Source organism: Suricata suricatta, chromosome 9, assembly GCF_006229205.1.
Source record: "Suricata suricatta isolate VVHF042 chromosome 9, meerkat_22Aug2017_6uvM2_HiC, whole genome shotgun sequence".
In the NCBI taxonomy this organism is placed as follows: Eukaryota; Metazoa; Chordata; class Mammalia; order Carnivora; family Herpestidae; genus Suricata; species Suricata suricatta.
In genome coordinates this window covers 102,260,163-102,286,233 of record NC_043708.1, presented here as the reverse complement: position 1 = coordinate 102,286,233, position 26,071 = coordinate 102,260,163, and the positions used below count along the sequence as shown (strand labels likewise).

Genomic DNA, 26,071 nt, shown 5'->3' with positions numbered 1-26,071 from the left:
TCATCCCGTTTAACCTATATAACTACTCTATGAGGTGGAAGTGTTATTCACATGGTATAGCAAACTGAAGCTAAGAGAGGTACAGCCAACTGTGTGACTTCCCAAAGTCACACAGCAGGACAAACAAACCCCGAAGTCAGTCGGGCCTCTGACCCCAGATTCTTCCGGCTCCACCATTCTGCCTAATGGATTCATTTACCCAGTCCACAAACACTATACTGAGCACTGACAACATCACTGGTGCTGGAGTAGGCAGGGAACAATAAAAATAATGCATCTCTGTCTTCATAGAGCTGGCAATGCAGGGAAGGAGGAGCTGAACCAACACCAGACATAAATGCAATAACGAGCATGAAACACTATGAAGGGAATAGTGAAGGGGGGGTGAAGAAGAAGGGAGTGAGAGAGGACAGTGGCAGACCAGGCTCAGGTCTGGGTGGCCCAGGAAAGTGTCCCAGAGGAGAGGACCATTAAACAGAAGAAGGATGGAAGGAAGCAGGCAGGCAGTGGTAATCTGCCTCTCCACCCTTGCCCTTCAAGAGAACCCATTCTGCAGCTTCCTGCCCCAAAGCAGGGGGTCCTCTGTTCTTAGTCCCACCACAGGCCAGGACTTGGGGGTGGCTATCCATCTGGTAAGGGCTCCAAGGACTCCGCCTTTGACCACAGGCTGGTACAGGAGGTAAACTCGAGTCCTCTTCTCAGACATGGGCAGCCACCCTGGAGCCTCCAGGCTAGCCCTCAATTATCTGCTTAAGTGGCTGGGTGTCAGGTACATGCCTTTCAGATGGGCTCATATTTACCTCTGGTCCCGAGCACCTAGCACTGTTCCTTTACACATAATGGGTGCTCGAGAAATATCTGTGAAATGAAAATAAAAATACACCGATTTGCTAACCACTTTGCTTCAGTGACTGGTGCCCACAGCAGTGAGTGTGAAAGAGAGGGTACAGGAGAGGAGGTCAAGAGCGTGTCAGATCTAGAGGATGCTAGAAGGAAATAAGCACTGACTAATTTTGACTACTTTATAATTTACATAAAGTTCAAAAAAGTGGCCCCAGTTAAAAGGAGCATGCGTCTCCCAAGGGATACCCTGTGGCCACAGCTGGCTTTGGAAGGACAAGCCCAGGCAGCAGTGTGGTGAGCTGTCGGGCTGGGGAGGGCACTGCCTCCCTGCTCGGTATCATGGCAGGGGAGCCCCAGCTTGGCTTTCACTGTGGCCCCACCCCTGTGAACTGCACACTCTAGTGGTTCAAAGTCTGAGCTTTTCACACCCAAGCCACACAGACTACAGGCAAGTCACTTAACATCTCTAAGCCTTAGTTTCTTCATCTGTGAAATGGGGATAATAAAAATTACAAGGATTTTAACTCCATGAGGGCAAGGATTTTTGCTTTGTTTCATGCAATATCCGCAGTGCCTAGATAGCATCTAGCATACAGTAGGTGCTCAATAAATGTTTGTTGAATAAAGATATGGCATATAAAGCAGTGCCTAGAATACCGTAAACTTAGGAAATGGTATCTGTCATTGTCACTGTTGTTATCACTGGCATCCCTTCTGGCTCTCAGGGACGCTTTCCCTGGGCCTGGTTCAGAACTCAGGAGAAGGCCTTTATGGGTTTAGCAGCTGGGCCTCAATACCCCAAGAGCTCTAGGAATGTGGGGTGCCCCTCAGCATCTCTCCCTAACTTGTAGATAGCAAGAGAAATGGGGAAGTCAGATGGTCCCGAGTGTCTTCCCAGATGAAGAATGTGGAAGTGGGAATCTTGCCTGTGAGCCACCCTGACCAGGGAAAGAGGAGACTTCAGGGTGCTTTGACAAGAAGGGGAAGGCTCTCACATCCTATCATGTACGACTCCCAACACCAGAGACCCTGTGTTCAGCCCCCATCAGCTACATGACCCAGGGGCCTCATCTCCTCAGTGAGTCCGGCAGGCTAGCCCAGGCCCAGGGCTAGAAGGGAAGAATGTGAAACCCCACCCCACACTTCACACATCACACCCCTCAGTCAGCAACTACACTGGCACTGCTGGCCACTTCCTAGGCCTGCAGACTCTCAGTGTCTCTTGAACGAACCAATAGGCACTGGTCTCCCACTGCTGAGCTCCAAGCTTGCCTCCTGCTTTTCAGGGGCCCACCCACCACCCCATGGGATCTCAGACCCCTTTGTAAACTCCCTCCCCTTGTGACCTCCCAGGCCTGCCTCACCCACTGTCTGACTTGTGAAAACTTCCTGTCAGCTGGAAGCTCCCAGGGAACAAGGCTGAAAGCTTTGTGCCTTAACCACTGTCCTCTCAGGGCTCAGAGCAGCGCCCAGTGAATACTGGGACTGAGCTAAAGAAGCAAGTCCAGGGCCTTTAGGGCTGAGTGGGAACAGGGTGGGACTGAGGGGAGAAGGCACTCTGGGGATGCGGGAGAGGTGGAGTGACAATTGAGGGGCTTGGAGGTGGCATGAACTAAAGCCCACGAAAGGTCTCCTTGTCAAAAATTAGCCACAGCAACAGCCACCAAAGGGAGGCCTGGCTAGAGGCCACAGTCCTGCTTGCCTGCCACCCTCCAGCCTGCCCCTCTCCCTGCCCCTCAGACACTTCCACCAGGGGGCCTGGCTATGCCCCAGTAAGTTTTAATAAGTGGCCCCTCCCCTTGGCAGGGCTCACAGGGGAGGTTTTGTCCTGCTCAGCCCAGTTTCTCGGCCTTCTCTCCTCTTATTGACCAGCTGACCACTGTTCTTCCTGTTTTGCCCTCTCTTCCCACCCATCTTTGCTCAGACCCTCCCTTGCCCACTGTGAGCAGCTCCTGAGGTGCCTCTGAGCACCAGCCTCACTCCCCTTTGCCTGAGGTGGGAGGATCTCTGGGTTATTCCTTTAAGAAAAGAAAAGAAAAAGATGCTAGGTCACCCTAACCCTGAGCACAGAAGAGAACAGGTGGAAAGCCACCGCACAGGCTATGGTGGAGAGACAGAGACAAGCAGAAGAAACCTTGTTGGCACCTCACATCACAGGGTGCTTATGACAACCTCTGCCCTTTAAGCCCAATGATATGCTGACCAAACTCTGCTAAGAACCCACCATGTCAGAGACCTGGGATGGGGCAATCATAGAGAGGAAGCACAGGCTCTACCCTGAGGGAACTTGCAGTCTGATGGGGGCAACAGAGACCCTACAAGGAAAGTTTTCAGTCAGGGGGTGGGGAGGGCATCCCCTGCTCAAACACCTACCTTTTGGGGAGAACCTAGGACCTACCCAGAAGGAAACAGGAGTCTCAGCTCTCTGGTGGGGTAGGGATTTGGGGTTAGTTTAGAAAGTCCTTGCAGAAGCTAAGGTTTTAGTAGGACTGTGAGGCCGGCAAGAGATACACACTTTGACCCAGAGAAGGAAGGACACAAAGGGTATCAAAGACCCTACACTCAACCCCTTCATTATGGAATGAGAAAGTATAGCCCAGAAAGGGCAAGAGATTAGCTCAAGGTCACAAAACTAGGGCTGGGACAGAACACTGCCCTGCCTCTCTCTAGACGGACACGGGCCAAAGAGTAGCCTGGAGGCCTCGGCAAATGGGTAGCCTGGGGCCACCAGAGGCAGAGGCAGGGAAAGGCATGACTAAGACAGAGAAGGTGGGGGCGGAACCCCAGGGCAGAGACAGGAAAGAAATCCTAGGTTCTGGGTTTTCAACCTTACTCCAGTGACGGCAACAATATCCCACATCTATATGTGAAGTTTTCAAAGCTTTTGCATGCATCTCATCATATTTCTAGATCCACCTCCCTCTTTCTGTGGATGGGGAAACTGAGGGCCTGAGAATTCAAATAGAGAAATGCCCAGTGTCTGGACCCAAACTTCTTCACTAAGCCTCAGCCTAACGAGGACTACCAAGCTATTGCACAGAGGAGGTCAGTGAAGCTGAGGGGGGTTGGAACTAGGGTAGCTGGGGCCCAGGCAGAGAACTATAAGCTAGGGGGAGGGCTGCAAATAGCCATGTGGGAGTGAGGTGAGGCCAACCTGAGGTCATGGGGCAGAGGAGGTGACTATGATCTAAGAAGTGTTTTAGAGAAACAAAGATGGGCACTGAGACCTAGAGAAACAAGAAGTGATTAGAAGAAATGGAAGGACAAGAGTGAGGGATGCCTAAGAGGAGGCAGGAGACAGGGAGTCCCTGGCTGTGTGAGGAGGAGGTGGGCAAGCCCTTAGATGGCTCAGGTATGTGGGGAGCTCTTGGCATCTGGGAGTTAGTAAATAGCAGTGTTAGAAACTCAGGACCAGAGGGAGTGCAGCGCTGGGCTGAGCTGGCCTTGAGACAAACCATTGGCCCAGGAGGCCCCAGGAGAACTTCCCTTAATTGGGGGCCAGAGCAGATCAGGAGATGGAGTAATCCTGTCCCACATCCTCTGGGAGAAGGGGAGGGGCCACAACCAGACAGTCTAACCCTCACAGCAGGGGCCTGGGGCGAGGGAGAACAGCCCTATCCCTGTCAGCAACAAACCACAGCAAATCATAGTGGCCTGACTTTGCCCCCTACTTCCACCCACTCTGAGAGAAGGGGACACAGTCACACAGGACCCAGGGAGGAGGCCAAGCCCTACATTTTATAGAAGAGGAAATGCAGGCTGAGAGGGGAAGTGACTTATCTACCATCCCACAGAAATGCAGGGCCTGGCCTGGAGGGAACACTGGCAGACAGTGGCCCCAGGAAATAGGGAGCTGGACACTGATGGGGACACGGGCAGCCTGATTCCCCCAGGGCTCTTAAGCTAGCCAGGGTTACCTCAGGAGTGAAGGCTTCATTTTTTCCTCTCCACCCATCCAGGCAAACACATCTCCATCCCTTGGGCTGGGAGGGACAAAAGTTAACCCCCCCCCCGCCTCAGAAGGCAAGAAGCAAAGTCCTTGAGACTCAGCAGGTCCTGGCTCTAATTTATTCATTCCACAAGTATACATTAAGTGCTCACTGATGGGGCTGATGGGTTTGCAAGTCAAGAGCAGGGGTCACTGAGTGCTAGACCCGACTCCAGATCTAAAGGGTCCTGAGGGGGAAGAGGGAAGCCCAAGGCTGTCCAGCTCCTCCAGGGAGTTGGCCCTCCTAAGGATGTGGGGAAGGCAGAAACCAGGATCAGCCCCTATGTGAGCCTGATTCGGGGCAAGGGAGAGGGTAGGGGAAAGAGGATCACAGGGACTTATACAGGGAAGAAAGGGCAACTTCTCCAGTCCTCACCACCAGGAACGGTAATGGCCTCAAGATTCCTTGACACAGGGACTCCTGAACCCACAGACTCTCCGGGACATTCAATCTACCCCTTCAGGATAAGATCCGGCCAGCACGGGGTGTCAGCGGTAACCCGGTTCGAGCCCAGTTCCGGGCCACTTTCAGCAAGTTATCAACTGACCAGAGCCTCAGTCTCCCCGTCAATCCAATGCGATCTATAACCACCGCGATGCCCACAGCTGGTGGGTGAAGCCATAGAGATAACGAAGAAGGATGGGTCTGCGAAGTGCGGGACACGGAACCCTACTCCCGCCCCTACTCAATCTGCCTAGCCTCAGCCTGGGGAGATGGGGGTGGGGTAGGGGTTGGGTGTCGGGAGTCCGGCGAGAGAGGGCTGATCAGAACAAGGGCCTGAGCCTGCGACCGCAACAAACGTGAGGGGCTCGAAGACCCCAGCCTAGACCCCCCTCCTGGCCTAGCCCTCACCTCCTCCTCCATCGCGAGTCCGCAGAAGTCTGGACGCTCTGCCGCTCACTTCCCGCGCCGCGCGGGCTCCGCCACCTCCATACACTCCTTGCCGGGCGGCGGCTCTCTGCGATCTGTCCCGCGGGCCGCCGGGGGCCCAAGAAACTTCGGGGGGGCGGGGTTGGGGGCGGGGAGAGGCTTCCGGGGGCGAGGGGGCGGGGCCCAGGGAAGGGAATAGCAGAGCTGGGAGGCCCAGGGCTGGGGCGGGAAACGGGCGGGGCGGGGTTGGAGCGGAGGGGCGGAGCCTGGACGGGGCCCAGCTGAGGTTTTGGGACTGGATGGCGGAGCCAGAAGGAAGAAGTGGGAGGGACAGGGCGGAGAGAGGTTTCCCAGACCCGCCGAGGGAGAGGGACTGGGAGGGGATAGAGGGTGAGGGGGACTGGGCGGAGTGAGAGGGGGTGAGGGCTTCCGGCTAGAAGCAAAGGACAGGGACGCGGGCGGGGCCCGAGGGCGGGACCGGGGTGGGGCTGGACCAGCTAGCTCCCGAGGCGCTGGCTGCGTGCGCCTTTGAGGTCTCCAGGCCCCAAAGGGCTGGGTTTGCTGGACGGGGCCACGCCGCCCTAGGCGACCCAGAGATGCGAACACCAAGAGGCTCATCCTCTTTCCTCCCCGACGCTAGGACAGTGGCGACGACCTGGTCCTCTTCTCCCAGGAACCTCCTGGCAGGGATGGGCCTGGACCTCGAGTCAGGTCCAGAGAGTCCAGTAACGCGAAGACTTGGGGCTGGGAGTCTGGACTCGGGGGAGGGAGTCTACCCCTGTTTTTCAGGGATCCTCAAATGCAGTGTTCTCCTGCCTTCATTGGACATTGCTCAGAGCTGTTCTCTCTGGTTCCTATACCTGAGGGTCACCCTCCACCCCCATCCAACGATGATCTTGCAACCTAGACAGCCTTGCTGGGAGTGGAGTGTTTTAGTTATACAGTGCACCCTCATTTTACACTTGGAGAAAGAGGCCCAGAGAAAGAAAGTGGCTGGCTACATCCCAGCCTCCAGCACCACTCCTAACCCCCGCCCCCCCACCCTTCCCGTCTCTGCTCTCATGGCCAACCCTGTCCAAGCATGCTTGTGCAGGAAGAATTAAGTATGTGTGGGATCAATGGTGACCTCCTTTGGCTCCGGCTGTTATAGCAGCAGCTGCACCAGTTGACCAAGCTCCCCTTTCACGCTTTTGCTGGTCCTCAGGCCTCCAAGCCACTTACAGCCCTGCATGGAATAGGGTAGCTGGGGGCCCAAGGGGGAGGAAGATGGGGGCATACTTTTTCTTTATGCCTGGGCCTGGGTTCCTTTATCTAAAAGGATGAGGAAAATCCAGCCTGGGGATCTGAGAAAGTCAACGTATATGGCAATCACATGGTTTTATTCCCTCAGTATGATTTATCCTGGTGGTTTATTCCCTCTCCAGAGCTGGGCACTTCATGCCTGAGGACTCAAAAGATCCTGTATCTGGAAACTCAGATTCCACTTGCAGGAATCCAGAGGCCCTGGGGAATTCTTATTGTTGCACAGAAGCAGCTCATGATTCGGGTGGGGTAAGGTCAGTTTTCATATCCAGTGAGCTCTGTCACTTTTGGGAGTGAGCCACTGATAACCACTTTGGCACTGGTTTCCCCAGCCATCCAGCCATGCTGGCTCTCCGGTTGTTGCCTCCACACCACATGCATTCATTCAACACAAATATTTTCTTTGCCTTGATCATCAGTTCTTATACTAATACCCGGAAGATAATGACAAGACGCAAAGTCCCTGTCTTCTATCAGGAGAGAAAAGTGTAACAGATGAGAAAACTGTATGTTAAATGTGAGGGTAAATGTACACAGGAAGGGCACCAAAACCAGGACAAAGGGGCAAGACAGGCATTCTAGACAGAGGGGAGAGTATGAGCAATGGCAAAGAGGCACAAAACAGTATAGTGTGTGTTTGTGTATGTGTGTGTGTAGGGTGGCTGAGCTGGATAAGCCAACAGAGCTCAGTGTCTAAGAAAGGGCCTTGAAGGCCGTAATGAGGGGACTATATTTCAACCTCAGTGGGAAATCATTGAAAGTTTTTGGCTGTGGAAGTGATGGAGTCTGTTTTGCATGTACACCATGTAATCAACAAAACTTATTGGGGGCCTTTTAAGTGGGGTACTTTCCAATACTTTGTACTGGCATTTATCTATTTACTCAAAAGAATTTAGGAAGCCTCTGTCATCTGCTCACTGTACTAAACTCTTCACATGTATCTCATTTAATCTTCATAAAAGTGGATAAGGAACTGAGAGATAAATACAATTGTTATATTCATTTAACAGATCTTGAATCCAAGGCTTAGACCTGCTTAAGGTCACTTGACTTGTGAGTAGTGGTATAAGGATTCAAACCTCGCTTGACTCCAGAGTCTGTGCTGTCTACTAAATGTTTTGGCAGCATCGAATGACCAGGCCACACAAGATGCAGGACCTGCTTAGAGAGCTGAAAAGTCAGTAGGAGGGCAGACAAGTCCTTAGAAGGGCTCTGATGAAAGAATACACAGTGTATGGTGAGAGCTACTTCCCAGAGGGAGCGCTGGAGTGATTGAGTTGTATTCCACTAGGGTGGACTTCTCACAAAAGCAAGAACTTATAGAACATTGGGACTTGTTAGGGGAACTGTAGTTAGATTTGTGCAGTCATGTGTGTGGTGGTGGTGGCGGCGGCAGCGGTGGGAGGTTCAGAAAAGTACCACCGAGGAGGCAGCAGGAGCTAGAGTATTAAGGACCTTAAGCGCTAACCTTAGGGATTTAAAATTCTTCCTGCAAGTATCGGGGGGCCCTGAAACATTGAAGCAAGGTGGACACGATTTTCATTTTGAAACTTCATTTTTGGGGCGCTTTGGTGGAGCATCTGACTCTTGATTTCAGCTCAGGTCATGATCCCAGGGTCGTGGGATCAAGTCCTGTGTCTGGTTCTGTGCTGAGTGTGAAGGCTGCTTTAAGATTCTCTCTCTCTCTCACTCTCTCTGTCCCTCGCTCCTTATGCCCCTCTCCCCACTCATGCACACTCTCTCTGAAACAAAAAACCAAACCAAACAAACAAACAAAAAAAAACCTCATTTTCATGACTGCTATGTGAAGAATGGTGACAGAATGAGAGATGGGGAGGCCCACTAGGTAGGAAACTGTTACAGAAGTTCCAGGTTCAAAGTGATGGAGCCTGAACCAGGCCAGGATTTATGAGGATGGTAGGGACAGATAGAGATTCAAGAGGCAGTAAGGTGGGGGTGCGGGGGGGATGGGACTGAGGGAAAGTAGCTAAAAGGTACAAACTTCCAGTCATAAGGTAAATGAGTACCAGGTTGTAATGTACAACATGATGACTATAGTTTATACCTTTGTATGATATACAGGGAAGATATTAAGAGAGTAGATCTTAAGAATTTTCATCACAACGAGAAATTTGTTTTGTTTTTATTGGATCTATATGAGATGATGGATGTTAACTAAACCTACTGTAGGTTATGTAAATACATGGATATTTCAGCTGACACCTGAAAGATGAAGGCAGAGACAGCCACAAAAGAAAGTGAGAGGGAATATATTTTTTGCCCCAAACAAATTTTTTACAGTAAACTCCACCCCCAACTTGGGGCTCAAACTCACAACCCCATGATCAAGAAATGCGTCCTCTGCCAACTGAGCCAACCAGGCACCCTGGAGAAATGTATTTCATGCAGAGGAAAAAACAAGTGCCAAGACTCAGGCATAGGAATGGGCTTTGGGCATACAAGGAGCGCCAAGGAGGCCATCGTGACAGAAGCATACTGAGTAAGGGAGAAAGTGGTAGACTTGAGGTAAAGTGGAAGGAAGGAGGGAGTTGGTTGTGGTGAGCACTACGGGTTTTATTCTAAGAGGAATTGCCTAGAAAGGCATGGAGGGCCTAAAAGTAGCAAAATGTGTTTATATGTTTGAAAAGATCCCATCTACTGCTGTTTGGAGAAAGGATGATAGGGGGACAGAGTGGAAGCCAGGAATCCGGTGTCATTTGGAGACTACTGCTGAAATCCAGGCTGCGAGCTCTGGGCTGTGGGGTGGGGATGGAGGGAATAGATCTAAAATACATTTTGGAGGAAGACAGAACAGGTTTTGATGGTGGCTTAGAAGGAATCAAGGATATGGTGTGGGTTTTTAACTTGAGCTAAAAATGGTGGTGTGTTTTCTGAGATGAAGACAGGAGAAAAACAGGTTTATATGGTGTTGGAGAAGGAGATTAAAAGCTCTGTTTTGGAGAAAGTGAGTTTGACGTGCCTGCTAGGCATCTGTGCAGTGTTATCAGGACACACGGAGACAGTCTGGAGTTCAGGGGAGAAAGGAAGGCTAGAGATATAATATTGGGAATCAGCATATAGCTGATAATCAAGTCATGGGATTGGAAAAATGGAAAAGAAAAAAGAATTGATAAAGTCTTTCCTACATTTCAGAGGTCTGGTTGAGGAAAAGGGGTTAACAAAGGAGGAGCCAATAAGTATGAAGTAAAGAGCATGAAGTAGGAGTATGAAGAAACGAGGGGAGTGTGTTGTGGAAAAAGAGAGGATTTCAAGGAGGGAGGGTGACCTGTACCAGAGATTCAATAAATGAGTGTAGGTTGCCCGGTGATGAAGCAATGCCAGGTGAAGTAGTGCTCTGGGAGCTGGAAGACCATTTCAGCATCACTACAAGATTGTCCCCGTAAGTTTAGGACTGTTAAGGCGGAAAGAAAAGGCCATAAAGCCTCTTTTAAGTATCAAATAAGATTATAGCCGAAAACGCATTCTGTAAACCGCCCAGTCCTGTGCTAATGTCACTGTTGGTTTTTATTAATGAGCTGGCGATTAGAATTAAGACCACCGGTGAGAGAGAGCGCATAAGACGTATGGAAAGAGTTCACAAGAAGGAAATTTCATAATGAAGAAATTCCTGAGAGCTTGAGTCAAAACCAGGCTTGGGATTAGGCGAGAGATACGCGAGCAGAACTGCGCTTTAGAATTAACCCTGCAGCGATAGCAGTAAGAAAAACCAGGCGGCTGGCACACTCAAAGCCGGGAAGGAGGAAGTGCGGCCCCAGACTTGAGATCCCTCTGGCTCCGCCTCCCTCCTCCATGGGCCAATCAGAATCCAACGGACGGGACGGAGGAAGTGGGCGGAGCCTGAGTACCGTTAATCTACCGCTAAGCCGCCATCAGATTATTCTTGGATTCCTTTCCCTCTGAAGGTTCACTGTTGCTGCTCCTACAAAAATTTGGGAAGGCATACCACTTTGGAAAAAACTCTGGCAGTTTCATATAAAAGTAAATGTGTACCTGTTCGATGACCCAGCAGTTTCTCGCCGAGGTATTTATTCTTATTTATTTTTAATGTTCATTTATTTTTTAGAGAAAGAGAGACAGTGTGAGCAGGGAAGGAGCAGAGACAGAGGGAGATACAGAATCTGAAGTACTGTCAGCACAGGCCCCTTTGGGGGAACTGGAACTCACCGTGAAATCATGACCTGAGCCAAAGTCTGATGCTTAACCAACTGAGCCACCCAGGTGCCCCTCACTGAAGTATATATATTTTTTTAATTGAAGTATAAACCCACAGAAAGCCCAGACATCCATCAACAGGAAAATGGAAAACTAACGAGTACAGTATATCCACATGACAGAATACTACTTAGTAATAAAAAGGAACCAACTACTGATACAGCAACATGGATGGATCTCCAAATAATTCTGCTGAGTGAAAGAAACCTGTACACAAAGAATACATATTGTGCAATTCTATTTACAAGAAGTTTTAGAACAAACTAAATTTATGGTGAAAACCAAGTCAGAGCAGAGTTGCCTGAGGATTGAGAGTCGGAATTGAGTGGGTGCAAAGTGACCTGTGGAAACTTTCTAGGTGATGATAATGTTCGTAGAACCTTGTGCAGTGAAGGAAATGTCCCATAGCTTCTAGCCACATGCTGCTACTGAGCATTTGAAGTGTAGCCACTGCGACTCAAAACTGAATTTTAGGGCACCTGGGTGACTCAGTCAAGGAGCATAGGACTTTGGCTCAGGTCATGATCCCACGGTTCCTGGGTTCAAGCCCCACCTCAGGCTATGCTCTGACAGCATGGAACATGTCTCCCTCTTTGTCTCTGCCTCTGCTCCACTCGTTCACTCTCTCTTTCTCTCAGAAAATAAACTCTTAAAAAACCTATAGAAAAACAAAACTGAAGTTTAAATTTCATTTAATTTTAATTAATTTTAATTTAAAATTAGCCACATGTGCCTGGTAAATACCACATACAGCACAGTTTATATCCTGATAAGGGCTTAGCTGCACAGATATATGTGTTTGTCAGAACTCTTCTCCTGATAACATAGAGTTGTGCATTTCACCATTTGTGAAGTTTACATTAAAATGATAATCATCAGGGAACCTGGGTGACTCAGTAAGTTAAGCGTCCGACTTCGGCTCAGGTCATGAGCTCACGGCCCCGAGTTCAAGGCCCTCCTTGGGCTCTGTCCTGACAGTTCAGAGCTTGGAACCTGCTTCAGATTCTGTGTCTCCCTCTGTCTCCGCCCCTCTCTCACTGTGTCTCTCTCTGCCTCTCAAAAATGAGTAAACATTTAAAAAAAATTTTTTTTAAAGATGAGCATTAGGGGGTGCCTAGGTGGCTCAATCTGTTAAGCGTTGCACTTTGGCTCAGGTCTTGATCTCAAGGATCCTGAGTTGGAGCCCCAGATGGGGCTCTCTGCTGTCAACAGAGAGCCTGCTTCAGATCCTGTCTCCCTGTTTCTCTGCCCCTGGCCCCCTCAAAAATAAAGAAACTTACAAAGGCAGGGGGACTTGAAAAAAGAATGATAAGCATTAGAGCGACTCATTGGATCAGTCAGTAGAGCATACTTGACTCTTGATCTCAGGATCATGAGTTTGGTTGGGCCCCACATTGGGTGTGGAGCCTACTTAAGAAAAAAAAAAAAAAAGCATAGTTAATGCTATGCATGTTGAAGTGTTTAGACATGAATGTACTGTTGTCTGCAACTTCAAAATGCATAACAGATGGAATCATGAATGTTGAGATGGACAGATGATTAGGTGTGATAAATACAGCAAAATATTAATTGTTGCACCTTGGTGGTGGGTTTATGAGTATTCACTATACAGTTCTTTCAACCTTTCTGTTTATTTTGGAATATCTTCAGAATAAAATGCTGAGGTTATCAAGGGTTGAGAGGAGATAGGAGTGGGGAGTTATTTTCTCATGGGTACAAACTTGGGGATGATGAAAATTTTCTGGAACTAGTGATGGTTATGTAACATTTGAAAGTACTTAATGGCAATGAGTTGTACACTTAGAAATGGTTAAAATGGTAAATTTTTTATGTTAGGTACATTATGCAATTTTTAAGTTTGAAAGCCGAAAGAAAAAAAAAAACACTAGGGGAAAATCCATGTGGAAGTGTTTGTGCCTTCTCTAGAGGCAGTCGAGGGTACTGCACAGAGAAAGGTGAAGGGAGCAGGCTATTTGTCAGTGTGCTGGGTCCATTTTGAGCAAAGGGTAGTGGGAACAGAGAACAAAAGCTTTGGAAACAGACATGGGTTCATAATCCCAGCTCTTTTACGTTCTAGCTATGTGATTGTACTTGTTTCTTGGTGCTATTGCTGCTGTAAGAAATTAACACAAATTTAGGGGCTTAAAACAACACAAATTTATTATCTTGGAGTTCTAGAGGGCTGACATGCATCTCACTGGGCTAAAATCAGGACCTGTGTTCCTTGTATAGATTCTAGGGAGGAGGAACCTACTTCCTTGCCATTTCCAGCTTCTAAAATCCTCCTGTATTCTATGGCTTGACTCATGGCCCTTTTCTCTGTCAAAGCCAACAGTAACATCTTCAAATCTTTGTTTCTCACACACTCCTCTGTTTCTGTGTCTCATCCCCTCTGCCTCTCTTGCCTCCCTCTTTCCTTTGTAAGAACCATTGCAATTCCATTCCACCCAAAAACCCAGGATAATCTTTTGAGATCCTTAATTTATCACATCTGCAAAATCTCTTTTGCCATGTAAGGTAACATATTCATAAGTTCTGGGGATTAAGATGGAGATATCTTAGGGAAATCATTATTCTGCCTACCACAATGATGTTGAAAATTTTCCCATGCCACTGGGTACTCCTATGTCAAGATAGAACCGAAGAGGAAAAATATTTCTCCTGATTTTTTTTCTAACAGTTTCATTGAGATAGAATTCACATGCCATACAATTTACCCATTTAAATCATCAACTCAATGGTTTTTAGTATAGTCAGAGGTCTGCAATCAATGAAGATTTTAATCTTTGACCATTTTTATATATGAGGAAACAAAGGAAACTGGCTTAGAGTAACATCTAACTGGCAGGGCGGGGGCATGACAGCCACTGTAAGGAGCTGAGCTTCCAGTCCAGGCTTGGATTCCCTTCATGAAATTAGGCTAGTCACCTGGGAGCAATGTGGCGTAGTAGTTAAATAGCAGGTGCTCACGCCAGGTTAGACTTGGGTGCAAGGCTTTGTTTTGCTATCTACAAGCTATGTGACCTGTGGTAAAATCTCTTGGAGCCTTGGTTTCCTCATTTGAAAAATGAGGACAAGCCAATAAATGAGGGGGCTAACTCACCTGTAAGATACCTTCCAGCAATGTAATTAGAAGCGTCAATGAGGTGGGGAGAAAAGATAATGAAAAATAAATTCTCTGAACATACAAATGCATTTGACAAAAGGGATACGAATTCCCTGAAGACAGAGGTTCATCTGCTTCATTTGTACTCCCTGAGCACCTGGCACAGGTCTTGGAATTCCTGAACGATGGGCTTCAGCCTGCTTGGAGACAAATGTGTAAAATGACCCTTACAGAGGCCCAGAACGGTGGAAAGAGCGCTGGGGGACTGGGGCAGCGGAAGCGACAGGCCTTTGGGTGGTCGGCCTGTGGGCAATCGCCAGGTGAAGGGAAACACAAGTGGGAGGGATCAGAGGCAGCTTTTAAGCCAGGCCCAAATTCAGCAGCTGTGTGAGGGCTAAGGCGGAGAAAAGTGTGTGGAAGCACACTTCTGAAAGCAAATCTTGAAGCCCGGTTGTGTGAAACAACACTACGCTTGGCCTTGCTGCAGCCCTCCGCCCCTTCCCGCTTCTTCGACTGGTCCACCGGCTTTAGTAGTGCTCGCCCACCACTATAAGTAGCCTCCTTCCTCCAGCTTTCGATTGGTACGGCCCAAGCTCTGGGAGTTGGAACCCAGTGAAAGACACGCCCGTTGTCACGCCCCTGTCTCTGATTGGCTGGAGAATTTAAAGATCCGGCCGGTGATTGGATGATTCTCTACTCCTAGTATTTGAAAGTTCTAGTGCCCAAGCTTGGCTAACTGGCCGGTTCTGTTCTGCGCATTTCTCCGAATGCCGGTGCAAGTGAGTGTCCACGCGATCCCAGAGGTGGGAGACAAAGTTCTGCTTTTTCAAAGGGTCTCTGCCGGGAGGGTGCAGACGAGGGTCATACTGGAGAAATAGGGATTCTCGGGCCCCAGGATCCCTCGCGATTTTCCTAGGCAAATATTCTCCACCCATGCCCACCTTGGAGATTGGGAAGAGTCAGAGCTTCGGAATCACACTAACTCTGACTTCTACCAGTACATTTCTGTACACGGATAATAGTGAGAATGACCTGGCTGCTTATAAACTAGGGAATATCTGGAAGAGAGAAGGTGCTTGTTACAACTCAGCCCCCTGCTCATCTCTCCACGTGAGCTTCCCCCTGCTTCTTTGGGAGAAGACTCTTGAGGATCCCCTTGCCCGCCCTGGGCCTCTTGGAAACAGCCTTTTTTTGTTCAGGAGCCTGCTTCCGCGGCTTGTCAGACAGCCGAGGCTCTCCAATTCTGGATGCATCTGATGCTGCCCGTCTACTGCTCTGGAAATTATTGCGTAGGAGAGCGTCTATGTGACCAGGTCCCTTTTACCGTCTCCGTGACCTCTTTGTGTTACCAGTGACCGCCTCCGTGACCCTATGTGGCCTTGACCGGGTTCCCTATTATGCCCCTGAGTCCCCGTAACCCTTGTGCTCCCGGCTTCTTGCAGACCTGCGGAGGCGGTGGCGATGCTGTCCGGCACCCCGGCAGCGCCAGCCGAATTCGAGGATGCAGAACTGCAGTGTCGCGTGGCTGTAGAGGAGCTGAGCCCCGGCGGGCAGCCGAGAAAGCGCCAGTCCTTACGCACCGCGGAACTAAGCCTGGGACGAAATGAGCGCCGCGAGTTGCTGCTGCGGCTGCAGGCGCCTGGACCCGCAGGGCGCGTGCGCTGCTTCCCTCTGCGGGCTGCGCGACTCTTCACGCGCTTCGCAGCGGCCGGGCGCAGCACTCTGCGGCTTCCGGTCGACGGCGTTCCTGGCGCTGGCGCCGTGCAGTTGCTGCTCTCCGACTGCCCTCCAGACCGCCTGCGACGCTTCCTGCGCACGCTGCGTCTCAAGCTGGCTGCAGCCCCGGGTCCCGGGCCGGCCTCCGCCCGCGCACAGCTGCTTGGCCCACGGCCCCGAGACTTCATCACCATCAGCCCCGTGCAGCCCGAGGAGTTGCGGCGCGCGGCGCCCACCCGGGTCCCACACACTACGCCCTTGAAGCGGCCCACGGAACTCCGGGGGGGATCAGAGACCAGCACCGTGAGGACCTGAGAGGGAGGACGCCTTAGGGAGTGGGTCGGCCACCGAGATGGAAGAGACCCGGGAGGCCCAAGTTTGGGCGGATGGGGGGGAGAATGGTGGCAGTATTGGAGGGAGTTGCAGGTTGTCTAAGAGGAGATGCCCATCAGACGTCGGAGGGTGTCAGGGATGTGAGGATGGTGCGTGTTTCCCATAGTATAATTCCTGAGTAAGCTAGAATAGGAAAAGAGGCCCCAGGTAACATTAAAAGAGAAAGAGAAGGAGGCCTAGAAAGAAAGGTGACTGCAGAAGAAAAAGTAGGAAACCAGCCTGGAGGAGGAGAGCTTTTGGGAAAAAGAATTGGTCGACAGTGTCCAGACAGCCTATGTTTCTGATCAGATGGGGGCGGCGGGGGGGGGGGGTTACAAAGTCGTGTGGGTTTGTAAACAGGGGCAGATGGATGGTACATCACAGAGCTTCCGGACTAAGGTGATGAAAAGATGAAGATGGAACAAGAAAGTGGCCCTGGCCAGGCAGGGTTTTGCTGGGGTATTTTGTGTGTGTTTGTATGTGTGTGTGTGTGTTTAAGTAGGCTTCACACCCAACATGGGTCTTGAGCTCAGGACTGAGCCAGCCAGGCACCCCATTGCTGTGGTATTTTGAAGTGAGAGAGACAGGTCTGTGACAGGAAGAGAAATGAGAAGGAAGGACCTGTGAAAGAACTAGGAGATTTAGGGAAACCAGGGGAGGGAGCTGAGGAGAATCCAGACCCACTTAGTGCAGTCACCAGGGCACCAGGGATCAGTGGAGAGGCTTCAAGGAGTGAACCCAGCAAAGACCTAGCTTTGTACCCAAGCTGAGAAGGGAGGATCAATGCCTAAGGAGTGGTAGAAAGCCCTGAGACAGTCCTGTCCCCCCATAGGAAGCCCCACGGTGGCCCTTGCCTGTGAAGAGGCTGAGCTTGCCCTCCAGTAAACCACAGCTTTCCGAAGAACAGGCTGCTGTGCTGAGGGTTGTCCTGAAAGGCCAGAGCATCTTCTTCACTGGAAGTGCAGGTAGTAGAGGGCAGAATAGGGGCTGGGGGAACAGAGATGAGATAAAATGGAGGAGCAGGTAGCCCTGACTTTACCTTCTGCCCAGGGACAGGGAAGTCTTATCTGCTGAAGCGTATCCTGGGCTCGCTGCCTCCCACGGGTACTGTGGCTACTGCCAGCACTGGGGTGGCAGCTTGCCACATCGGCGGTACCACTCTCCATGCCTTTGCAGGTAAGTGGGAACCTCTAGGGCTTGAGCGGAAGCAAACCAGGCCTCTGAGAAGGGAGGAAGAGGGGGTCAGGATTGGGACAGGGCTAGGGTCTCAGGCAAAATACTGTCACTCACATCACTCACAGGCATTGGCTCAGGCCAGGCTCCTCTGGCCCAGTGTGTGGCCCTGGCTCAGCGGCCAGCTGTGCGGCAGGGCTGGCTGAACTGCCAGCGGCTAGTCATTGATGAGATCTCCATGGTGGAGGCCGATCTGTTTGATAAGCTGGAAGCCGTGGCCAGGTCAGTATATGCAGTAAGGGCTGTGTTCTGGTGGTTTTCCATATGGACCCTGTCTATCCCAGCTCCTCAAGTACCCTATGCTCCTCCCCAGAGCTGTCCGGCAGCAGAACAAGCCGTTTGGCGGGATCCAGCTCATCATCTGTGGAGACTTCCTGCAGCTGCCACCTGTAACCAAGGGCTCCCAGCCCCCAAAGTTCTGCTTTCAGGTATCACTCACCCTCTAGCCCTGTTCTCCATAGAGGTGTCCGCTCTTCTCCCTGATATCCCTACCCTGCCCCTACCAGGCCAAGAGCTGGAGAAGATGTGTCCCAGTGACCCTGGAACTGACCGAGGTGTGGAGGCAGGCAGACCAGACCTTCATCTCTCTGCTGCAGGCTGTCAGGCTGGGAAGGTGGGCCCTGGTGAACAGAGAAGGGGCCATGGGACGAGGATCCAAGTGTGGGTCACAGGAGAGCACAGGGACCCAAAGAAGAGGGAAAAATGCTTCATGGCCCCATAGGAGATGGTTACTATGTGAGCACTGAGACCCTGCCTCCTCCAAAGTTGGGTCCCTATCACCCAGCACAGGCCCTGGCATAGAGTAGGTGTCAGGAAAGTGTGGGCACATGATCACACAAGAGGAAATCAGAGACGTTAACACTCCTATTTCACGGATGCAGAAAGGGGTTCAAGGAGGTGAAGTACCTTGCCCAAAGTCACAGCCAGTAAGTGACTGGACCTGGACTGGGATTTTAATCTGGTCTGATTCTAAAGCCCAAGTTTCTTCCACTCTCAGAGCCTATAGGGTCACTTGATGAGAGAAGGAGGTTACAGACATGATCCCACCCTAGCTAGGACAAAAAGTTGAAATGCCAGGACTACACTAATGTTAGAGTGGACAGGAGGACAGGAAGGTAGAAGACATGGCCCAGAGCTGGGCCTTGAAAATCAGACTGGGATGGGATGGGGGAGCAAATGGTGGTGGTGAGGGGCTTTCTATGCTTAGGGACCCTTGTCAGACAGACACAGGAGGCAGGTAGGAAGGTGCACAGCCCACACCAGCGTTTGTGGGGAACAAGAGGAAGGCTGAATGGCAGAGCAGTGAGAGATGGTCCCAAGTTTTCCCCCCTTCTTCCACGTGATTTGATATTGTTCCTAAGCTTTCTCATGTGGAGGAAGCCTTGAGATAGAAACAAAGACTAGGGGCACCTGGCTGGCTCAGTCGGAGGAACATGTGACTCTCAACCTTGGGATCCAGAGTTCAAGCTTCATGTTGGGTGTACTGATTCCTTTAAATAAATAAATAAACAAACTTTAAACACACGCACACACACACACGATTTTTGTCCCCAAAGCAGTAAGCAAGAGGCTAGAAGATTGTAGCCTGGAGGCCGATCCAATTATAGGCTACCAGTATGACAGGATATCAACATCAGCACCTTGTCTAGGTTCTCTAAACCTCTGGTCTATGCTCACTCATCATATCCAACTTCCTCTGGAGCACTGGGGTGGGAGGGTGGCTCGTTCCTACCTGGAGGCATTCACAGGGAAGGGTGCCTGCCCATGATAGTCTCCATGCCTGGGGTCCAAGTGGGGAAGGGTGAGTTGGTCAGCCTAGGGGCCAGCACATTTTTCCCTGGTGCCCCTTTCTAATCCCTAAGCCTGACCCATGGCCTATTGTTTGGGCCATATCAGCCATGTGCCCTGCCTTCCCTGGTGTTCAGCGGGGTGCTCTGCCCTGACAGCCCAGCCTCTACAGGTGCTCAGATGAAGTGACCCGCCAGCTCCAGGCCACAGCCTCCCACAAGGTGGGGCGAGATGGGATTGTGGCCACGAGGCTCTGCACTCACCAGGATGACGTGGCCCTCACCAATGAGAGACGACTACAGGAACTGCCAGGTGAGCAGGGAGCCAGGGCTGGGCAAGACCAGCTGAGAGGAACATTCAGGCAGGTGTGGGCCTTCTTCCCCCAACAGTCTGGATATTTAGGCCCTCAATCTCTCTGGCCATAAAGGCCTTTACATTTGGGATAGATGTGACTGTGACTTTGAGAGTCATGACTTTGAATGGGTCAGGGTCACTGAACTAGTAAACGTTGGAAGTAAGACTTGAACCCAGGCTCCTGATTCAAAACCCCCAGCTTGCCTGACCTGTCCCTACTATCTCTTTCCATACCCTGGTCTAATATATGTTTTTGGAAACTGAGTCACAAGTCAGTGACTTATAATCTGTTTGCCCAACTCTTTTTTCCTAGGTGAGGTACACAGCTTTAAGGCCATGGACAGTGACCCTGAGCAAGCCCGAACCCTGGATGCCCAGTGTCCGGTTAGCCAGATCCTTCAACTAAAGCTGGGGGCCCAGGTGAGTGAGAAGCAGGACCAAGATCCTGGAAGCCTGTGCCTCTCCCGTCCTTGCACCTCTCCCCAGGCTGCTCCACAGCCAGAAGGCGTAGCTGTGACCCCAGTGAACTCCCTCCCTCTTCTACCCACCTTCCCGTCTTCAGCCTCCCACTGCCCACTTCTTGTTAGGCTTGGGGCTAACAGCAGCCATGTATTTGGACAAGTCTCTCTCTCTGGCTGAAGATCGATTTCCACATCTCTGTAGTGTGAGAGAGCCCTTCTTCTTCCCATGATGTTGGGGTGGGCTAAATGGGAGACTTGCCTTAGGTTCCGAAGGACACTTAAGGGCCAGGAGAGGGGTGGCAGGACCTAGGGCTGTCCCTCATGATTGTAACCCATATACATATCCCATAATAGACATGATTGTTTTCAGAGCCATGTGAGGTCTGTTACATTATTGCTCTTTGCCTCTTCCTGAGGCAAACAGCAAATGTCATTCCCCTTGGACACCATGTGCAACTGATACTGGGGAAAATAAAGCAGCTTGCTACATGGGTCATAGTCAGCCAGTGGAGAGTTAAGGATTAGGTCTCAGTGCCCCTGCATGAGTGCCCCCAATCTCCTGGAACTGCTGCAGCGAGTGCTGGAGCTGAGGCGGGGCATAGGAATGGGCTGCTCGCCATGCCCCACGTCCTCTTTCCCTTGCAGGTGATGCTGGTGAAGAACTTAGCAGTGTCCCGGGGCCTGGTGAATGGTGCCCGCGGGGTGGTCGTCGGGTTCGAGACAGAGGGGAGAGGTAGGCAGTGGGGGAGCAGTCCTATGGCTCGGGTTTGTGGCAGAGCCCTGGGGTATGTGAGGAGGAGAAGCCCTGCTCCTCACCTCTGAGTCCTGAAGCCAGGCCAAAAGGTGGGACTTCTCCACACCTCCCTCAGGGCTGCCCCAGGTACGGTTCCTGTGTGGAGTCACCGAGGTCATACGTGCTGACCGCTGGACAGTGCAGGCCACTGGCGGCCAGCTCCTCAGCCGCCAGCAGCTGCCCCTCCAGCTGGCCTGGGCAATATCTATCCACAAGAGCCAGGTGAGCAGCCATTGCGGGGGCCCGGGGCAGGGCAGGGCAGATGGGACTGAAGAAACCTAGGCATGTTGAAGGGGTTTCTTAAAGGCTTTATGGAGGATGAGTTTGTCCTGCATGGAAGGTTGCAGACCATTGCTTCTTGGCCTTTTGGCTAAGATCACATGTGGTGAAAGTTCCAGACCAGTGGCAGAATGAACCTTTCTTTAGTGCATTTCCCATCCTGCTTCCTCTCCCTTTCCCAAACACATAATCTTCTCTCTGTCATCTCCTGTCCTGTCTTTTGGTGAGCCACTACCAGATGTTAAGTTTAATCCGTACAACCATGTGAGGTATAGATGTGATAATCATTCTTGTTAGAAGGTTGTAGCCTGGAGGCTGATCTGATTATAGGCTACTAGTTTGACAGAGTATCAACATCAGCACCTTGTCTAGGTCCTGTTATTACAGAAGAGGAACCTAAAGCTCAGAGTGGTTAAGTAACTTAGCCAAGGTCACACAGAGAGTGAGAGGCAGAGAACCAGGATTCATTTCCACACCTGTCTGACCCAGGCCTGTGCTCTTTCCTTTCACCCCCATCCCTCTGCTGAATTTATGTCTTTTGCACCTCCTCCTACTCAGACACTCAGCTGCTGCCAATCTGTCCCTGTGCCTTGAGAATCTCTAGACTGGGGGAGGATCTCCAGAGGCAGTAGCTGGGCTGGTATAAGTGGGGTCAGGCTCTTGGCACAAGGGATTTCAGGCTGAGCTGGCTCCAGCCTTCCTCATTCCCCCAGGGCATGACCCTGGATTGCGTGGAGATCTCTCTGGGCCGTGTGTTTGCCAGTGGCCAGGCCTATGTGGCCCTTTCCCGGGCCCGAAGCCTGCAGGGCCTGCGTGTGCTGGACTTTGATCCCATGGTGGTTCGCTGTGACCCTCGTGTGCTGAGCTTTTATGCCACCTTGCGGAGGGGCAGGGGCCTTGACCTGGTAAGAGGGGATCACCTGATGGTGGGCCATATGGCGTGGGAAGCCTGGAAGCTAGGACAGAGAGGAGGCCAAGGGACCCTGGGATAGGGATGGCAGAGCCTTCTCTGGCTCTGTTCAGAGCAGGAGCAAGAAGAAGATGCTGGCCCCTGGGCTGTGGCCTTAGGGGATAGCACGAACCAATGACTGGCTTTCTCTGTCTCTCATCCAGAAGTCTCCAAATGATGATGAGGCAGCCTCAGACCAAGAGAATGAGGACCCAAACCTTTGAGCCTCAAAGAGAAGACAAATGATGGTCTCCCCTTCTTCTTCTTCCCTAGTGGGCCAGGACCTTTGGAGATAACTGGGGGGAAGATAGTCAGTGTCTCTTGCTCCCTTCATTAGGGCTCTCAGCCTCCTGGTCTGTTCTGGTCCAGGTTTAAAGGAGAGCACTTCTTACCCCTTTGCTAACTCTGCCTCAGTTTCTCCCCTTGCCCTGGGTGAGCTGCTTCCAGGGACAAGAGTAACCCTTTCTGTGCCAATTGGGAAAGGGCTTATGGTGGCACCTGGTGTTATAGGGCAAAGCTCTCTGTGAGGGCTGGCCCAGGGCCACACTGTTGTGAATGCTGCTCTCTTTGGGCTGCAGAGACGAGAGGCAGTGAAGACAGGTGCTTCAGGATCAGGGACAGGCTATAGGAGTCCTGAACTGGAGACTCAGGTCAGGTACAGGCCCCAAACAGAAAGGAGAACCTGGGGTTATCATCACAGCTAGACACAGGATAGCACAAGCCAGGACAAACACACTCCTGAGCTTAACCTGACTGAGAACACACAATGCAAACCGTGTGCCTGTTATCATAGCTGCTTTTTTGGAGAAGAAATCATATTTAGGGGTATTGAGAATAGGGGTACTGATATTCTCAGATCATATTTATTTAAGACGAATAAACTTGAATTGTGTAAGGACTGTGAGTTGAGTCTTCTGCTCTCTTTAAGAAGGCATCCCAGGGGCGCCTGGGTGGCTCAGTCGGTTGAGCATCCAGCTTCGGCTCAGGTCAGATCTCACGGTTCAGATCTCACGGTTTGTGGGTTCGAGCCCCGCGTCGGGCTCTGTGCTGACAGCTAGCTCAGAGCCTGGAGCCTGTTTCGGATTCTGTGTCTCCCTCTCTCTCTGACCCTCCCCTGCTCCAGCTGTCTCTCTCTGTCTCTCAAAAATAAAATAAAAAGCAATAAAAACAATTAAAAAAAAAAAAAGAAGGCATCCCACGGGATGCCTGGGTGACTCAGTGGTTAAGCGTCCAACTCTTGATTTCTGCTCAGGTCATGATCACAGTCATGAGATGGAGCCCCACATTGGGCTTTTCACTGGGCATAGAGCCTGCTTAAGATTCGATCTCTGCCTCTCCCTCTCCCCCTGCCCCTCTCTCACTCTCACATGGTCTCTTTCTCTCAAAAAAAGGCACATCCCTCCCTGGGGCACTGGCTTTAAGTGTTGCTGTGGCCGTCTCCTCATGGGTGCACACTCATAATGGCTGAGCTCCCAGTACCCTTATATGAGTTTTTATTAGGACCACTGGTTATTTGGAAAGCTGAGTTACCCAAGATTGAACTCACAACAAAATGACAAGGTGAATCACCATTGCCCAGTAGTCAGACAAAGGCACACGAGAGAATTCACATGGCAAGAAATAGGCCTGTCGCAATGACTGAGTGTTGGGGGTCTCAGTTGTGACCTTTTCACTTTGTGCCTTGCTGAGGCTCCAGCTTGAATGTTCCAAATGGGAAGGGGTCATCAACAAACTAGCTTCAGTTGTTCAACAAGTCTGATGGAAATTACTGAGGGGCCTTTATCATTTGGCTAAAACTAGGGTTTCCTGCTTATGAGTAAACATATTTTAAATGTGAAATTGACAATGGTAAGAGGAGGAAACCGTGCTGGTTGCAGGAGGACATGAAAAATCCAGGTACTTGAGAGCATTTATCCTTGTCTTCCAAAAGCCAGCAGAGGCCTCAGCACACAGAGCAGGTGCTCAAGGAGTGTCTGGTTAAATGGTGGAGACCATGGATAGGGCAGCTCAGTGCTGTGGTGCTTTGGAAGAGCTGTGGGTCCTCAGACCTGCCCTGGGGGCTTCGTGGAAGAGGCAGGGCTACAGCCTGTGGGGAATTTGACTGATGGTCAGGGGACAGACCTGGCTTTCCATCTGATTTGCCACTCGCCAGCTGTGTAAATTTGGGCATGTTACACAGCCTCTCTGGGGGTTTCCTCTATGAAGTGCAGGTGGTAACTGTGACTTTCATGTGGCGTTGTTGGGAGAAAAGGGCAGCCACATGTCAGGAACTCGGTCTGGAGCTCCTGTTAACATTTAAGATCACTATTGATGATCACCAGGGTATCTGATTCCTTCACTCCTTTGGCAGACAAGATATGGAGCCTCAGAGTGGTGCCAGCCTCACCCCTGTACGACCCCTGCCTGTCTCCGTCTTGTCACCATCTCCCTGATCTTGAGGAGTTGATTGTTTTTCTGTAGCTTGAACCCTTTCCTTTGCCCCAAATAGAAAGCACTCCTAGGAGGAGCCAAGCCTATCTGGGTGACCCCCCCACCCTCACCCCCACACAAGTGGGCAATCATGATGGGCTTTAAGTGTGGTGCCATTTGAAAGTTAGTGTTTCCCATCTGTCTATAGGACTCAGCCCTCCTCACAGAACCAGCTATGAGCGGATCTCACCATGACTCTGCCCTCAAGGGACTTACACTCAGCCTGCACCTTGCTTTTTTCAGTCTTTCCACTTAACACAGTTTGGGGACCATCCAGTTCAGCACAGATAGCACTGTCTTGTGCTTCCTAGCAGCTCTCCACCTTTGGGGTTCTTGGATGGAAACAGAAAACCCTGACTCAAGATACTGAGTAGGAAAGGAAGGTGATGGAAGGCTAGTTCAAAGAACTGATATGAAGCCCAGAAACCTAAGCTTGGATGCAAGTGGGAACCAGAGAAGCTAGAACAAATAGTGAGAGTGGAGCTGGGAACAGCTGGCTGGGGGAAGTTCTGTGTCCATTGGACACAAGCACAGCCGTCGGGGAAGGAATTTGGTACTCTTTTGCTCCCTGTGTCACTCAGTCCAACCTAAAGGCAGGTGCAGGTATGTGGCTGGTGGAGCTTGGTCTCCAGTGCTAGTCCTGCAGCTCTAGCGAGCAAGAGACTGAATATGCCATCAAGTATAAGGGCTTCTGCCAAGAGATGAAATCTCCCATCATCCCCCAGTCAGGCTGTTGAAGATGTTTGACGGTCCTGGTGATGCAGCTGTTTCTTCTGCGTCCTCTCCTGGGGCTCTCCTCTCTGGTCACACCCTCTACACACACTGCTGAGGCATGCCACCACCCCCCCCAGCTTTTCCCCCTCCCCCAAGGACTGATTTCGGCTTTCCCTGGTCTCATATGGACTTGCCCTGCTTAAAGATGTCATCCTCATAAGACTGCCTGTATACCAGAAAGTCCCTTCTTGTTGTGAAGATGCTCTCCAGAAGGCTCCAGAGAAAGGGACCCATGTACCCTATGAGGAGGAGCTGCCCTCAGGCCAGAGGGATATGTGTAAGGAAATTCTTTATGTTCTTGACATCTAATTTAATCTAACTTCAAATCTATATCCCTGAGGGTGTACGGAAACCCCATCTCAGAATTGAGGGCTCCTCATCTACCCCTAGTGTCACCCAGGCTGGGAGTAGGGCTTGCAAAAGCAGGCCTCTTGTGTCCATGGACTCATGGTGGCTGCTGACACCCACACTGACAGGCTCCATAGGCCTTAACTGTACCCAGGCCCTAGGGAAAGGTAGGGTAGAAGACAGGTCGTAGCC

The 26,071-nt window shown here is 50.9% G+C and overlaps 2 protein-coding genes across 7 annotated transcripts in view; one reads left to right on the top strand and one right to left on the bottom strand.

Moving 5' to 3' along the window:
* PLEKHO2 (pleckstrin homology domain containing O2) overlaps nt 1-5,819 on the bottom strand; it is a 24,423-nt gene extending 18,604 nt beyond the window's left edge. The window contains exon 1 of the mRNA XM_029952385.1: nt 5,685-5,819. Within this exon, the coding sequence (XP_029808245.1) occupies nt 5,685-5,696 (12 nt within the window). The 5' untranslated portion in view covers nt 5,697-5,819. The remainder of the gene's footprint in view (nt 1-5,684) is intronic.
* A 5,076-nt stretch (nt 5,820-10,895) lies between these two features.
* On the top strand, nt 10,896-23,183 carry PIF1 (PIF1 5'-to-3' DNA helicase). 6 transcript variants are annotated; one of them, XM_029952576.1, is made up of 13 exons: nt 10,896-11,046; nt 15,786-16,362; nt 17,264-17,396; nt 17,482-17,607; nt 17,733-17,886; nt 17,978-18,092; nt 18,171-18,277; nt 19,625-19,764; nt 20,120-20,226; nt 20,913-21,000; nt 21,137-21,282; nt 22,053-22,244; nt 22,453-23,183. In XM_029952576.1, the coding sequence occupies exons 2-13, from the start codon at nt 15,805-15,807 to the stop codon at nt 22,510-22,512; spliced, it is 1,926 nt and encodes a 641-aa protein (XP_029808436.1). In that variant the 5' UTR covers nt 10,896-11,046; nt 15,786-15,804; the 3' UTR covers nt 22,513-23,183. The 6 variants fall into 6 exon arrangements, with proteins under 6 accessions (XP_029808436.1, XP_029808435.1, XP_029808434.1 ...); XM_029952575.1 differs by having other exon boundaries at nt 22,035-22,244; XM_029952579.1 differs by lacking the exon at nt 10,896-11,046 and adding an exon at nt 15,129-15,146.
* The last annotated feature ends 2,888 nt before the right edge of the window (nt 23,184-26,071 follow it).